Below are 16986 nucleotides of genomic sequence, written 5' to 3' on the forward strand. Positions count from 1 at the left end.
AGAGCCTTAGCTTACGTGGTGTTTCACCTCCTTCCTACCATTAAGATCTAGAGTTCAAATTCTAGAGAATGTATTTGAGGGAAAAAAATGTGAGGAGTGTGTGAGTGTATTGTGTACCTAGAATTGGGGATTGTTCTATTATTGTAAAAACTAAAAAGCATGCAATGTTAATATGGTTTATACACGGTTTCCTATTTTTGACTATAAAGCATGGACACTTTGTTTAATTGCTGTGTCGGCGTGTCAGACACATTTTGGACACGACGCACGGAGACACTCGTCCGACACGCGTGTTTTTCGTGTCCAAACGTGCCCTGTCCAAAAAAACAAAAAAATCAGCCGAGTGTAAGAAAAAGAAGAACTACTGAACCTTTAGAGAAAGCTTTTAATGTGAATGCAAAGGAGAATCTAGATTTACATATTGCTAGAATATTTTTTTCATCAGGATTACCTTTTCATCTAGCAAAAAATCCGTATTTTGTCAAAGCTTTTTCTTATGTTGCCAATAATTATATTGATGGTTATTTTCCTCTTGGATATAATAAATTGAGGACAACTTTGTTTGAGAAAGAGAAGCAACATGTGGAGAGAATGTTAGAACCTACTAAGAATTCATGGAGTGGAAAAAGAGTGAGCATTGTAAGTGATGGATGGAGTGATCTCCAAAGGAGGTCTCTTCTTAATTTTATGGTTGTAACTGAAAGTGGGCCTTTGTTTTTAAAAGCTGTAGATTGTTCAGATGAGATCAAAGACAAGAATTATGTTACAAAGCAAATAAGAGATGTGATAAGAGAAGTCAGTCTCTCAAATGTAATGCAGATTGTGACTGATAATGCGCCAATTTGTAAAGCGGCTGATTTATTGATTGAAGCTGAATTTCCATCTATTTATTGGACTTCTTGTGTTGTTCATACTCTCAACCTTGCTTTAAAGGACATTTGTGAATACAGAGAAGAATAATTTTATTTATCAAGAATGCTCATGGATTACTCAAATTGCTGAAGATGCTTCTTTTATAAAAAATTTCATCGTTAATCATCATGAGGTTATCTATTTTCAATGAATTTAATACATTGAATTATTATTAATTTATGCTTAAACACTAATTATATAGGTATTATAGCCACCAGTGGTTGAGAGAAGATCCTACATGAGTTTCTCCTCATTAAGATATTGAGATCACTAATGAGAGAGTTAAATGCTTGAAGAGGTATTTTCCTAATGAAGAAGAGAGGAAAAAAGTAAACATTGAATTTGCAAGCTTTTCTGATGGTAGAGATGTCTCTAATGATTATGATTCTTTGAATGACAGAGGCATAGTTGATGCAAAGTCTTGGTGGCTAATTCATGGTGGTAAAGCAAAATTTCTTCGACCAATTGCTCTTAGGCGGTCTTCATCTTCTTGTCGTGAAAGGAATTGGAGCACATATTCTTTTATCCATTCCCTAGAAAGAAACAAGTTAAAGCCTAAACGTGCAGAAAATTTAGTGTTTGTCCACACTAATCTTCGTCTTCTTTCTAGAAAAATTCCACAATACAATAAAGGAGAAACTATGATGTGTGATATTGCTGGAGATGCTTTTTCACCAATTGATGAAGAAAATAGTGTTCTTGAAGTTGCTCACCTTTCTCTTGATGAACCGGAGTTGGAAAGAGTAACTTTTTCTAATGATGAAGATATCAACCATATATCATGTGATGTACAAAATTCTTACTATCTCTATTAAGATATAAGAGTTTACAATTTTATCTTTTGAATACCTATACAAGGAAGAAATGCATATCATATGGTTGTTTTTGAAAATATCTCTATTAAAACATATCTCTATTTAATAAATATATTATATTATTAATATATGTGTGTCCCTGTGTCCGACAACATTTTAGAATTTGCATGTCGCCGTGTCACGTGTCGTATCCCGTGTCCGTGTCTGTGCTTCATAGGTTGAGTGTTCCCTAAGACGATAGACTCCAGAGCATTCTTTGATATAAGATTGCTTTTTGGTAGTGGTTTCATTTTTAAGATTTATTGATCTTTGACCACTATAATTGGCACGGAAATTTTGAAGGGACCTACTCAAATAAAAATGTCAAAAAGATCTTTTTATAAAGATGTTTTTGTAAAAATTGTGATTTATTTATTTAGCCATACTTTAAATAAAAGCAATATTTTTATAATATTTCAAAATCTAACCCTACAATTTATTATTCAAAGATCAAAAAGAAGAATTTTCATATGAAGGCAATTACAAAATCTTTATTGGAGTACGCACCAATTTTTAACGTCTGTGCATATTGAGAGCATTCACCTTAATTACAATCTCAAATGTGTTGGATTCTTTTGAGGGTGTTTTGAACAGGCACTGATTACGTGCGTATAACATTCATTCTATACACAAAGCAAACTGTTGTACGTGTTTATTTTTCTGACTTTCGTTAGAATTGCTACGCAACATTTTGAATAAGCAACAAATCATTCAACGGTGCCGTCCTGATACACTGCCCGAGTTCATGAAGCTCACCAAGTCACCATTGCTATGTCAAGCTCACCACTTCAGCTAAGGTTACTTATTTAGAGGCAGAGGCTACCCCTGACGAGTTGCGACTTGCCATTGTGCAAGTCCACGTCATGTATCGTCTGTCAGCTAACACAGACCCAGGTAGTTCCAATAACGGGCCGATGTACACAAATAAAGACACCAGAACGTCAATGGTAGGTCACCATGAACCAATTAACAACAGCAACCAAGTGAAGGCTAACTCTGCTATTGTATCAATTCAAACTCGATCGTTAGCACCTCAATAAGTTGATCTTTAAAAGCTTAAACTGAATTGAAATTTGACACATTTGACTCATTGGTTGGTAAGCTGATTTGGTTACAAAACAATAACAAAAATCTATAATCTATTATGTGTAATGACTCACTATTAGTTTACTTATAGTCATTCCGTTACCAGATGAAAATTAGAATAGTGTGTCGATTCTTTACGCAGTGTAAACAGTGAGATTTTGGGCACTAGAGGATTCCAACACAGGAGATAAAAAATTCTGAAATTTTAGTCTCGTACTAAAACAGCACACTGGCTCAAACTTAAATAAAATTACACCATGGCTACAAGGTTTCCCCCAATTCAAAGATTATATTTGAGTGAATATGCCTCAGTTCTCAGCAGTCACACCACCCACATCTGTCAGCAAACTAAATTACATATTCTGCTAACAAATTTACAAATTAAAGGGGGATTGGGATATAACACACAACATAGGAATGGAAAATAATAATAAAGAAAATTATTTACACACATTTACGAAGATCACATTATTTGACAAAGCCTCCAATGAATACGCATGATTACTCCCAGTCAGGTGCAGCCCTTCTAACATGGAGGCTAATGAATGAGTTGCATACACTATCAGCAATTCAGCAGAAATGCACCTTACCAGTATGTTTCAGATTTATTCACAGCGGCAATGAAGCGTAGTAACAGGATTTAATTACCCAACAACCAAACTGTCTCATTGGCTGAGGCATTGCATGATCATCCAACAGCAAGAAATAAGCATGGCTTTCCTTAGACATGTATCATGCACTCTTCTGAGCTGGAGACAACCGGCAGCTGACAGACCCAATTTTCTGAGCCATAAGGGTAGGATAGTATCGAATAGTGCCTAGTTGATCTCCTTCAAGGCTGAAAACTTTAATAAGTTGCTTGGCTGAGCCACTGGCAATGATTGGAGCGTGTCTATGTACAGCTAAAGCTGTGAGTGAGCCCCGGTGAGCTTCAATGGTAAGATAGGCGCTACTATGATTTCTTATATCAAGGAATTGAATATCTCCAGCCTGAGAAGCACTAACAATCTAAAGAGGAACACAAATACAACATAATTTCATCATCCTTTTCATATCAAATCCATAGATTGTTATTGAATTCCTACCAAGACGGACAACATTATATGAAAAAGAAAGCAAAATTTAGTAAAGATCATCTTACCTTTCCTGGGTCTAGTCCAGGTTGAAAGCCAATCCCCACCACCTTTTCTACTCTCTGTGTATGTGGCCGTAATCCACAGATAAGCCTAAGAAGCAACATTGTCAGTAGCCATAGTTAGAAAAACAGTAACCATAGTCAGATTTATGCAAGATTGCAGTGATTATATAGCTGATAAACGACAATGTTGCTCAATTCAATTTCATCAACTAAGCAGATCAAAACTTGGGAGAAATTCACCGGAGATGCATACATTTCAGGTGTCCTGATGTCATAAAGTCTAACAGAACCATCTACAAAACCAGCCGCCAACTGTCCCCCATGAACTTGAGATGCAGCCTGAAATATAAGTAATAATACATATATCAGGGGAGAAAATCATTTTTAAGGAGCTCATATCTACATCATCTCTATCAATAGAATGGATAAAACAAATACAATCGGGAAGGCAAACCCCATCAAAAAGTTCAAAGAACCAGGCGCAGAGCCAACCGAGCAATTTATATATAAGCATTCAACTCAGATCTTTCTAAGCCACCTCTAAAACCATAAACAGCTAGAGAATGAAAAATATATAATAATTAATAAACTGTGAGAGCATACAACAAAAATTCCAAGGTTATTAGTTTTTCATAGACCATCATCATTAAACATACCATGAAATCCACTCCCAAAAGTCAGAAATGTTTAATGAAAAAATGATCACCCTGAGACAATCAGTTCGTAACTGTCACCCATAATAGCCAGTTAGACATGCATGCAAAGACAAAAGTATGACATCAGAGATTGGGAGGGAGAATTCAACTATAGAGACAGTAAACATGAGGTCAACTGCATAAAGGTAATTTGAATAAGGCCTAGTTTTTTAAAAAAAAAAGCTTAATATTTTTTGGAATAACAGCAGTACATATATTGGATCGTTGTTACCAGGAAAAAAAATAAATAAATAATGAGCAGAGTTCAAAACATATAATTGCCATTCCCAACATAATAGAAAATTTTACCCCAGAATAACACTTGGTAATTCCTTAACAGGATAATCCATCGGCTTAGTTGGCATGTCAAAATTAACTTGACAACTAAATAGTTACCAAGGCAAACTAGACTATGCACTGAATGAGGCTTACCAATGCTGAGATACTGCAATCCGATGATGAAGGTATAGGATGAACAAGCTGTTCTTTATCAAGATCCCAGGCCATAATAGATGATATCTCACCCGATGCATACTGGTAAAAATGTACATCAATGAATATAACTGACATCACAAGATAAAACAACTTGGAAGTATTATTTCAGGACAGTGATGATCAAAGAATATACCAGATAACCACTCTGTTGTTGCCAATCAACAACTGCATTGACACTCCTGACACCAGGTTTATGACCATGAATTGAAGAGAATGCAGTTACAAGTTTCTGTTTCCCTTTCAGAGTATAATCCTTCCAGATCCGAATGTTTCCATCAGCTGTCATGATATTTACCTAAAATTTAATATTCTGCCAATAATTTGAGAAAGAAGGTATCGTGGCAAACTGTAGAGAAAATTACATGAAGCAGCAAGAAGTAAGCTATCATCCAGCTCATTCATTAGGCAGAGCTTAGAGATTCCCTTGTCTGGAAAGTCATGGTTGTCGAAACTGTTTAGTAGTGTTGCCTCTTCATGGTTCCATATTCTGTGAAATAAACCAAAAACAAGAAAAGAAAGTCGAAAATAAAATTCAAATTTTCATAATATGATGACTAACAAAAAAATCATGAAAACCACATAAATATTGTCCTGAGTGCTGACAAACAAACTAAAACACTCTTAATGCCTGTAAAATAATGTCAACACTTTTTATTGTTTAGTTGCCCAAGTCTCTATTTATAAACGTCAGTTGGTCTTTATGTGGTCTACTCGCCATAAAGCTAAACAGACATCTGGAAATATTTACTCTTACCAACTCCCTACTGCTACAATCCTTAGTTCTGTAAATCAATTAACCTAACTCCCAACATTTCCTATGCAGAAAAATCCATCTTGCCCATCTAAAGTCATCCCCAGCTTCTTAATACTCTTATTACTCTCCATATAACTAATAACGGTACTAATACACTCTGCATACCTAATTCGTTCATTCTCATCAGCAGCTATCACAACAGGAGAAAAAGGTTGCATCAACACCGTTTGTGTGCCTCTTGTGTCCCATTTAGCTATTGGATTTGTTAGCCTGCTAACAGCTGACAACATAAAATGGCACAAAGTTCTTAACCAGAATATATGAAGAACGTGTACCAAAAGAAAATCATAATAAAAGAAATAAATAATCGGAAGAAAGAGAACAAACCAGAGTGCTGGCATTTTGTGATGTGCTCCAATGCAAATTTTTCTCTCTCTTCTCTTCCAGCTATTATGGCTTCACTGTCATCTCCAGCCATTAACAGCGGTTTGGAGAAGTGCCCACAACTCCAATTATATATAATTGACTGTGGAAGAAAGCTGCGATCCGATGTACCAGTAGCCCCACCAGAACCCAAAAGAGGATCAGCTAAACCTGAGTCTGGAGAATTCATCAGATGGGGCCTAAATTCCAATGAACATACTCTACGGATTCCTGATAAGTAATTTAGACGAGGTGGACTAACTGGAGGAGTTCTGAAGGTTAGAGGGGAGTGACCTGCCACAGATGCATTCAATAATAAACAAACAAGTCGAAACATACTTTAGTGGGAATTATCACAAAATTCAAATTGGTGAACATTACTGAACTGCTTTTACAATTAACCTACATGATTAACATTAATAATCAAATTAAACAGAAAGGAAGATTACCTCCATTCATATCAAACCAAGAAGAGGAACGAGCCAATCCTGTAGCTTCACCAGTAGACTTAAATGGCTTTGCTACCACTTGTTCAATACCTATTATGGAAAGTACCCGTCGACCAAGGTTTGCAATCCGCGGAGATGGATCTTTTGCTAAGGTACACATAGCATGAACACATTGTGAATACAATGCATTGTCCAAGGGTTTTTGGCTACCATGGTTAACAACTCCATTGCTAAAACCATCATTCAGTATTCCTGAATCAGAATGATGAGATGAATCATCAGACAATGGGGACCCATGCATTATTCCAGAACCAGCGAGAGGACTGCTAGAAGAGCCACGCCCATCTCGAACCACCGAAGAATTATCATTTCCAACCCTCAAAGGACCAATTTGAGATGAAACAATACTTCCACGAGGCATATGTTGGTTCTGGGTAGGATATCCACCAATTGAATCTTTTATGTTGGCCAATGAAGGTATCGAATTCAGGAAAGAATTAGTCTGTGGTTTCCAGTATGCAGCAGCAATAGATTTCAGGTGCTTGTTATGGCCAAATGCGAAGCGAGCTAATGCTGACAGTTGAGAGAGCAAAAAAACAAAAAGTTAGATATCTTGACTGACCCAACTATATATATTGATTTCTTTTATTTTTTCCCCCTTTTTTGTGTGCGTGTTTGGGGTTGGGGGAGATGAAATTCCAGGATTTTGTTTGAAATATCAACGTGAATTCAGATGTTTATTCACCTACCCGCAGCTACCTCTGCCCTCACCAATGGACTCCCATCTGATGCAACACTCAACAGACTCTTCACTATACTAACTTCAGCCCTAAATTTGTCATCATCATCACATTCTCCATCTCCTACAACACCCCTACATGAATCAAATCCCACATTGAGAAGGGTGCCAAGTGCAAAAACAGCAGATGCCCTAACCTGAGGAACAAGAGAAAACCATGACTTGGTTATTTAATTAAAATATACAAAGATATAGTCATCCCATAAATAGAAACAGAGCTAACAGTTACGGTAGTAGACCTCTGGCTGGGGTTCAGACAGTAGAGGAGCAAATACAATAGTAGCACCATGCAGCAAACCCATGGTCTGTGCCTCCGTAAAGTCTTCCCACAGTTTCCCCAAACACAGGCAAAGCCACTGAAGGAGAAGGGGTTCAGTTTGTGAATCATTGGGAGATGAAGTACTCTGAAGATGCTCTAAGCAGACATGGATCAAGCCAGCTTCAATACAAGCTTCTTGACCTCGTCGATGACCGTCCACAATAACAGCCAAAACAAAAGCAGCCATCGCACGTTGCTCTGGATATGCCTCAATGCTATCAAGAAACTTAATAAAATAGTTATGACCTCCATCCTTTACTAAATCAACCTGGCATGACTGCAACCCAACAATAGATCATTATCCCTAAATTATAGACATGCGACAACTAGAGCTCTAACAGCAAATTGAGGTTGAAAACAAGAGACATACTAGAATTTCAGAACAAAACAGATAGATTTGTAATGTTAACAATTACCAGGTACTTTTTTCGTTTTGGTCAAAATAAGGTATTTTTGAATATTTAAGAATTGTTTATGTACAAGAAGATTTGTAATATTAACAAGATTGGAATTTCTAAATAACCTCAGAACATTAAGTTTCCCATCCTAAACACCCCCCCTTTTTTTTGTCCCAAAATTCTTTTTTCTTTCCCTTTCCCCCATGGAACCCGAGAACCCAACGAGAATTATAGGAATAATAGGTTTCTCCTACATAGGGATCTTTCGATAGTGTATTGAATAATAGTACAACTAAATAATATAGGCTATATAGTTCCCATATCTCTGTTTGCTCTTTTCATTATCTTCTACTTTTGTCTAGAGCCATATATAAGGCAATAAGTACATAAAAATAACATTGTTTATATACCACAATAACTACAGTACAAGTGGTCAAATGTCAAAAGCCCCAAATTTCAACAGAAGTGACATACTAAGCGAAACTCGCCTACGAACTCATGCATAACAGAGCAAGTGCATATTTTTATGATAAAAATAATTTTAAAAGAATGGCATTCACTTGAAGATGACAACCATCTCCTCCAAAAGTACCTTGTCAAGTGCCAGAATCTTTGTCCATATGAATACGAGAATCTGACGTAGTTCTGGTGTTGTTGTTTGTAACAGCTTTAAAACATAAGGAAATATTCCAACAGACAATGCCTTCATATAACAAAATTAATATCATGTCAGAATATGATTTTTGTTTTAGAAATAGGAACAACTGCAATAAGAGCTGATGAATTGAGAAAAACATTACCAGATCTACAGCCCATGGCCCCATATCAAGGAACCTTCCAAGGAGTACTAAAGCACGAAATCGATGGCTTTGACTAAGTAAAACCTGAAATCAGAACATAGCTACTTAAAGACAAAGAATGACCACTGAACACTATCAACAAAGAGCACTTAAGTTCTATCCACATATATTTGACAATTGACATCGAATTTCCAATGGCTGAATCAAAACCTAGAATTATCATATGTTGTTTGCACTGGAATTACCAGTAAGTAGCTTAATGTTTAACCTAGGATTTAAACATGATGATGAGGCACTTAATCAGTAAGGAAATTTTGCTAAAGAACTAGATTCTCACAAGTACATATGTTTGCCAAATTTCCATCAGAATATAATGATGGTCAACCAAATTAAATAATTTCAGTCAATTATAATCTCTTTCTATCTTACCCACCACAACCCACTTAAGGAACAGGGCCTGACAGCTGATTTGCAAAAATCATGCAACCTACATAACAAAAGTATCAGGAACCAATCTGATGGTTCCAATTGTAACAAAAATCAAGACATGTGACACACCTGAAGAACTATAGGCAACTGCTCTGGTGGTTTCTTATGTTCAGAACCATGGTCAAGCCATACCTCAAATGCTGTCAACTGTTCACTGAAAAATGTGCTGGGCTGAAGAAGTACAACAACCCGCTTCACAGGTAAGTTCCTCTTATACATAATCTTTAGTATCAGTGTATTATTAACAAGGATTTTCAAACAATACCAGAACCAATTCCTTTATTATAATCAATTTCTTAAAGAAACTTCGTATTAGCCATATTAGAAAACACCTGCATACCTGGAATTCGGCATTAGGATTGCCAACTAACGAGGGAAGTTGCGAGAGGCAGAGCTCAGCGGCCATGTCCCATGCATCCCTGCAGTGTAGGAAAACAAACCAATTGATGATAGATGTTACCACCTATTTTAAAATCATAATAATAATCACCAACAATACCACATATGATGTTGATGGGTTGGGGGCAAATTTGGGTGAGACACAGGAGAACAATTTGCAGATCGCATAATTCTCTCAGCAAGTAGAAAATTTCGAAAGAGACTTGCAACAAGCAAATCCTGTCTGAACAGTCTTTGAAAAAGATCTGTAGCATAAAATCAAACATCAGTTAATTGATACCAAATAAAATTGCTTGCTAAACGAATCAAAAAGATACAGCTCAGCAATTTTAAGTCCAGTAACCTACCATGAGAAAGAACATTCCAGGCAATTGTGTCAGTTACTGCCGTAAAGATCCAGTTCAATTCACCTAAAAGTGTCTTTCGATCATTGGGACGGCCAGGGATCTGATCTATAAGTGAATAATCAAGTGACCCACGAAGTAATGAACGTGTGCAAAACCTGGAAACAAGGTACATCACAGAAATTACTAAAGGCCAGTTTACTAAGAAATATACACTTATCACTGCTCAGAATAACACGAAATAAAGACTTTTACTATAAGGAAGCAGAATCAAACATAAAATCAACCGGGAATAAGGAAACCATATTTATCACAATGGTCACTTTCTAACACCATGGCTGCCGTAAACATGTAGTCCGGATCAGGTAATCAGTTCAACCGCAAAAATACCATCAAGTAATCAATCATGTTTTTTAAAAAGTTAATAATAACAATGTATTCTTTTTTAATTAAAGAAAATGACAATAATGATTGTGCAACCATGAAACATCCATAAAGCCACTATAAAAATGCACAGGGTAGGTTAGTAAGGGAATGAAGGAGGGATCAATATGGGAGGTATACAAACTAGAAAGATTAGGCAAACCAATGTATTATTTAAAAGCCCATGCATAATGTGTTTACATATATATTATACACTATACACTATATCTTAAATATCAAACAATTTAAAGATGAAAAACTAAGCAGGAATTAATGAGAGAAGCTTCACCATCGTAATGCCATCTTTATAGGTGTTGTAAGGCAAGATGTAAACACATTAGCTGGGAATGAAGGAGGGATCAATATGGGAGGTGTACAAACTAGAAAAATTAGGCAAACCAATGTATTATTTAAAAGCCCATGCATAATGTGTTTACATATATATTATACACTATACACTATATCTTAAATATCAAACAATTTAAAGATGAAAAACTAAGCAGGAATTAATGAGAGAAGCTTCACCATCGTAATGCCATCTTTATAGGTGTTGTAAGGCAAGATGTAAACACATCAGCTGGGAACTCTGCACTTTGAGGCAAAGTCTCATGCGATTCACATGCTGCAAGCAGAATGCAATCCCTTGTGGACCCAGAGGAATTAGAAGCACTCCATTCATGTAGCTAACAAACAAGAAGTCCAGCATCCACAATTTAGCAGTCCAGATTACAAAATGTCATATATTTTCCTTATATTGGCAACTTTCTTTATACCATAATTAAACATCATTTTAAGTGCAATGTAAATACCTCAATGAAGGAATTAACTATCAACCCAGCAGCAGAGCAATCAAAAACATAAATTGATGGGGTCTTCAGCCAGGAATCAAGGTCACTGATGGGTAAAGGGATATACTGTGTATAACTCTGCAATATTTTTATTAACAATGAGAATAAGAATGTCATGAAGTTCTTTCATTACTATGATTCAATAGTATATTAAAGGCTTTTTAACAATTTTGAACCTACATATAGCAGTCAGGGAATTAAGCTAATCAATATTCTCTGACAAATAATAATTTAGATCCTGTTGGGACCAATTTAACTATTTTAAACCTATAGTATAGCAGTCAGGGAGTTAAGCTAATCAATATTCTCTGATAAATAAAAATTTAGATCCTGTTTGGGCCAATTATCAGAGTAAAATTGGTCTCGCTGATAATTATTGCCACCAATAGTACTTACATCTCTTCCTACCCCTCACAGTTATGTTCTTTTTATCAAATTATCTAAGGAAACTAAGATGCATAACTAGTACAGAGATTGAAATTTGTTAGAAACAAACAAAATATAATATCTGTAGATATCAACAGTATCAGTTATGATTTGATATTCATATTTACCTTTATTTTATGATTATTTCCTCATTTGATTAGGATTAGGGTTCCCATATTACTATAGATAGGAACAATGTCTTACCTCTTCTAGGATATAACACACCAAGAAAAAACCATATCTTCACTCTTCTATCTCCTATCTAATATCCACACTGTTAATATGGTATAAAATCCTATCCTAAGGTTGTTAATGAGTCATCTATAGATATCTAGTCCTACAAAATTCATGCTCTAAATGTCTAGTCATGGGCTTGAATACATCCTGCCGAGAGCTATGGCTATAATAGGCTTTCTAAGACAAGGCAAGTTTCACCTTAAACATAGCATGATCAAATATGGCATCAAGGCAGTATACCAATACCATCCTCTAGGACATGCGACATTACTTTTCTTTACCAATATATGGAGTATTGTTATTCCTTCTATTATAAAGAACTACTATTCACTACCAACTTTTCTCCATCAGCCACTTTCACAATCATTGGCTAACTTCTACGACATTGTTTCCAACGACCAATCTCACCAACAAAACCACCTCTTGCACGACCCTTTTCCAGGAAAATCATATCTTTTGTTTGGTCTCTACACATTACACAGTGTTACAAGCATTCCGTCATGTTCTCCAACTGCGCTGCTTCGGCCAACCATGGCAGCACATCCTGCATAATCTTAGAACAACGCTTGCATCGTTGAACGAGCCTCGGTCTCCTAGATGTATCTTCAATCTGGATGCTGCTCCAATGATTGGTTTTCATGTTACCATTGTCAACCCTGTTTTCAAAGACCAGTGGTTCTTTATTTGTTTGTGACTAGTTCTGCACTTCCAAAGATGTTTGATGATTAAGCCTCTTGATTGTTTTCGGCTAACTATATTGTTAGTCCTATTGGTCCTTAAAGTTTTCATGTCATCACTCCAGCAATCTCTCATCAACATATTGTCTTTTGGCAGTCCCAACTAGCCTCATTTCATCTTCAACAACTCTAGCCTATTCTCCATCGTATTTTATATCATTAAGGGTCAAATTGTAACAATCTTAAAGCTTAATGAACTTTAGTTTGAGGAGTGCTAGAAATTATCAAAGAATATTAGCGATGATCTCATAAAATAGATTTTCATATTTACCTTTATTTCATGATTAATTCCTTATTTGATTAGGATTAGCATCTTGCCTATTATAACAAAACCATGTAATATCATATTAATACAATTCATATTAGTCACATCCTTTCTATTCTCTCTTCTTCCTCTTCTTTCTCTTCTATCTAAAGCCCACAATAATAATACCAACAACTAAGCCTTGTCCTACCATGTGGTGTTGGCTACATAGATCAAATGTAACCTAATACCTTATCGTAGATTATTTCTATATATAAACCAATTATATTTGATTTATCACATGAATAGCTGACTTTAAGAACTAAATGGGAGATCACCTTATTGAAGACCCAAATTTCACCGTTAGCAGTTGGCTTTGGCACACCATGCCCATTATAATGAAATAAAACTCTTTCTGACTTTGCATATCTACGACATGAAGTGCAAAGCTTCTTCACCTCATCCACTGTAGGATCAAGTTGATACTTGTAGCGAGCCTGTTAGCATGTCCACAAGGTTAACTAAAAATCAAATCCAAAGAGATAGTGTGAGGATGACAAGATTAAGATATTCAACCTTTGGTTGCCATCTTTCATATTGGCTGCTCAAATTTTTTCCAATTGACTCCAATGCCTTTTGCGGTGCCATAGAAAAAGGATCTGTTGAAATCAGAAAGGTAAACATTCAGAAAATGTCCAGCTTAAGAAATTTATCTGTCACGTTAAGAGAGCTGCAACTAACTCAATTTTTATGCTGGGAATCAGAAAGTGTGATACCAGAAGTTGAATAAAATAGTTACAAATATGAATTATAGAGTCAATCCATAGGAAATAAGTGCAGAGTAAATAAGAATCTGCTTTATCACCCAAACTGCATTTACATTGGTTTGGAATTTGGACGTATCAGCAATTAGAAATTTTGAACTTTAAGAAATAAGTAACATTTCAGGACATAACATAAGTGTATAACATTACTTTGAAGGGACTAACAGCTACTTCCCAACGTCAACTGAAAATAAAATTACAAAAATAAAAATAAAAAAAGCCAAAAATATCAAAAGCAGGAAGTTATTTAGAGCACAAAAGTTTGCAAACCCTGGAAGACAATTTTTTGTAGCAAATGGGATCAAAGAGGAGGTAACAAGACAGAGACCTATCCAGCACTCCATTCTGGCACACGGAGATATCTTTATTACATCTGGTGGATCAACACTAATGTTTAAACATAATACTAGAGCTACACATCCAGTCTTCATCTGCACCACAAAATTAGGACTTAAATCAAAAGCATGCCTCACATTGAAACATAAAAATATGACATGTCAACATCATTCAGAAGCAAGGAGACACTCTAGAAGAAACTTTATTCTAATTACAAGGAGAGAGAAGTTAAATATCAGTGCAGAAACCAAGGATAAAACAAGACCAAGAAAAAGAAACTTCTGTTGAAATGTTGACTACTACTTTCTTTTTTGTGTTTTCTTATTTTAAAAAATATAAGAATTTCATTAAGATAAGAAAGAGAAGATACGAAGAATTGGAGGCAAAGACTTCCTCCGAACCAAAAGGAAACAAAGAAAGCCAAATTAGTGAACTGTGCCTTTCCAATCTCTCAACATGTCTGAGAGGGCAAGTCCTCTGAAGAGACCATATGCTTTACACCATATAGATGCATGATGACAAATTCTATCCAATACAACAAACCCCCCTGAAATTCTATCATTAAAAGTGTGTGAATTGTGCTCCAGAGAAATAATCCAGATACTGGCATTCAGTCATTTTCTCATTTTCTCATTGCCAGAGAAAGAATTATGATCCTAAAGAAATAAAAGGAAACCATTTTCCCATTGCCTCGGCTGAGAAAAATTGCTTCAATCATGCAATTCCAGACAGATTTACCAAATCTAGGTTCGGTAAAATAGGAACACCAGAAGTGCCACTACGATGTTCATTCAGAGTTAGTTAGTGAAGCTTCGTCAATACACATATTGCGTTCTTAGTATTATCATCATTCCCAGGTCATTTTAATTCGAAATCCACCAAACTATCACACACTCTAGAGAATAAAACAAGAAGTTGATAACCATTCATATATTTAAATTTTAAAAACAAAAAGGTACAAAGCTCTAGAGCTCTATTTATATATGCCACTTTGAACTTCACTTTTTGCACCTTAGATGATCCAAACACTTCTTTGACAAAAATCGCATAGATTCACAAAGTCTATTACATCCATACAAATACCATCCGCCTAAGAAAGGAAAAAACTTCGAACTTTCTAATACATATTGCACGTGACCCTAAATTAACACTACTTTCATTCATATCCAAATTATCATTGTCAAATTGTTAAATCGCCAATCCACCACAGCATAACGCAGAAAACAACGGAAAAAGAACACAAATCAAAGGAACAACAACAAATTGCAATTTGCAACCACTGCATACTGAACTCCAAATTTAAAATTAAAGAAAATGCAAGCTTACTCTGTCTTTGGGCCGCCATTTCGACACAAGACCACTCTCCGACGGTCCAACGGGGACGGCAGCCTCAAAGGCCTCATGCCGGAGCTCGCAGAGGACGATAGTCTGCGGCAAGTACGCCAAGCTAGTGGCAGCGGCGTTACCGCCGTAGCTGGCACTGGTGCTCGTGGTGGCAGTAACAGTTCCCGACTCGGAATCCCTACGCTGAGAAGCGAAATCGGTGTCTTCGTATGCGGCAGCGGCGGCGACGGATGAAGAGGAGGCGGCGCAATCGTCCGCGAGGTGGTTGGGGAGGAGTAGGACGGGGGATTGGGAAAAGCGAGAGGCCATTGAATCTCCCAATGCCATCCAAATCTCGAGAGAGCTCAGAAGCGATCATTCATTTCGTTTCAGTGTGAAAATGAAGGGATCCGAAGAGGGGAATAAAGGAACAAACAAACCCTAGGGTTTTTGAGCTGAATAGAAATAATAAAAAGAATATGAAAAAGAAAAAGAAGAAGACGATGATTAAGATGACGATGATGATGGTTGGGATGGTGATGATGAAGGTGGTGCTGTGGGGTTGTGTTAGGGGAAGCAATACCATAAAACAGTGGCGGCACTCTTTTCTTTGTTGCTGGGTCTCGCGACTAGGGGAACGGTAATGGTAAGGATTTTTTTAAATAAATATAAAAATCTATTATTTAGGAAAATATTAAATATGTAATTTGTAGGTTTTTTTTTACCGATTTGCATTTTATATTATTTATCTCGTTTATGCTTTGTACTATAAAAAAGATAAGACATGATACGACACAGTAGTATGACATTTGCACATGTAGTGTGTAATGTGGTATCTCGTTTATAATGTAAATAAGAGATACATGATCTTATTTTAAGTAAGAAGCGCACTTATATATTGAACTCGTAACCGTGCCTTTTGAAGTCATTTTTCATCTATTTTTTCTATTTTTCTCCTACTTTTAGTCTTTTTTAATCATATTATCGAAGTACTCAGAGATTAAGGGGCACGCAAATTCACGAGAAGATGACATCAATCGTCTGAACGTGACATACCATATTACTAAAGCAATCAACTTCTATGTTAATATTGTTATTTTCATGTTTAACTTAAATAAGCATATATTATAGTAATGGTTAAGGTACTTCTATAGATATAGTATATATTAGGTAATAGAATGTATTATTAGTAAGTGTTAATGAATAGGGTTTGGTTTAACTTATTAGGCAAATT

The 16986-nt window shown here is 36.0% G+C and overlaps 1 protein-coding gene across 1 annotated transcript; it reads right to left on the reverse strand.

Moving 5' to 3' along the window:
• Positions 1 to 3614: 3614 nt before the first annotated feature.
• Positions 3615 to 16397, reverse strand: LOC107485189 (regulatory-associated protein of TOR 1; the record flags this gene model as incomplete). Its single annotated transcript, XM_016105705.3, is given in 23 exon segments — positions 3615 to 3860; positions 3994 to 4078; positions 4244 to 4329; positions 5118 to 5219; positions 5314 to 5459; positions 5543 to 5667; positions 6100 to 6214; positions 6322 to 6651; positions 6807 to 7379; positions 7556 to 7742; positions 7845 to 8201; positions 8915 to 9025; positions 9123 to 9206; positions 9681 to 9782; positions 9952 to 10030; positions 10111 to 10255; positions 10358 to 10512; positions 11303 to 11460; positions 11587 to 11703; positions 13608 to 13766; positions 13846 to 13928; positions 14422 to 14524; positions 15756 to 16397. Coding segments are annotated over 23 exon segments (3993 nt in total), but the record flags the coding sequence as incomplete, so codon positions are not given.
• Between the last annotated feature and the right edge of the window lie 589 nt (positions 16398 to 16986).

The sequence above is a fragment of the Arachis duranensis genome, chromosome 4 (genome assembly GCF_000817695.3).
Source record: "Arachis duranensis cultivar V14167 chromosome 4, aradu.V14167.gnm2.J7QH, whole genome shotgun sequence".
Taxonomy (NCBI): Eukaryota; Viridiplantae; Streptophyta; class Magnoliopsida; order Fabales; family Fabaceae; genus Arachis; species Arachis duranensis.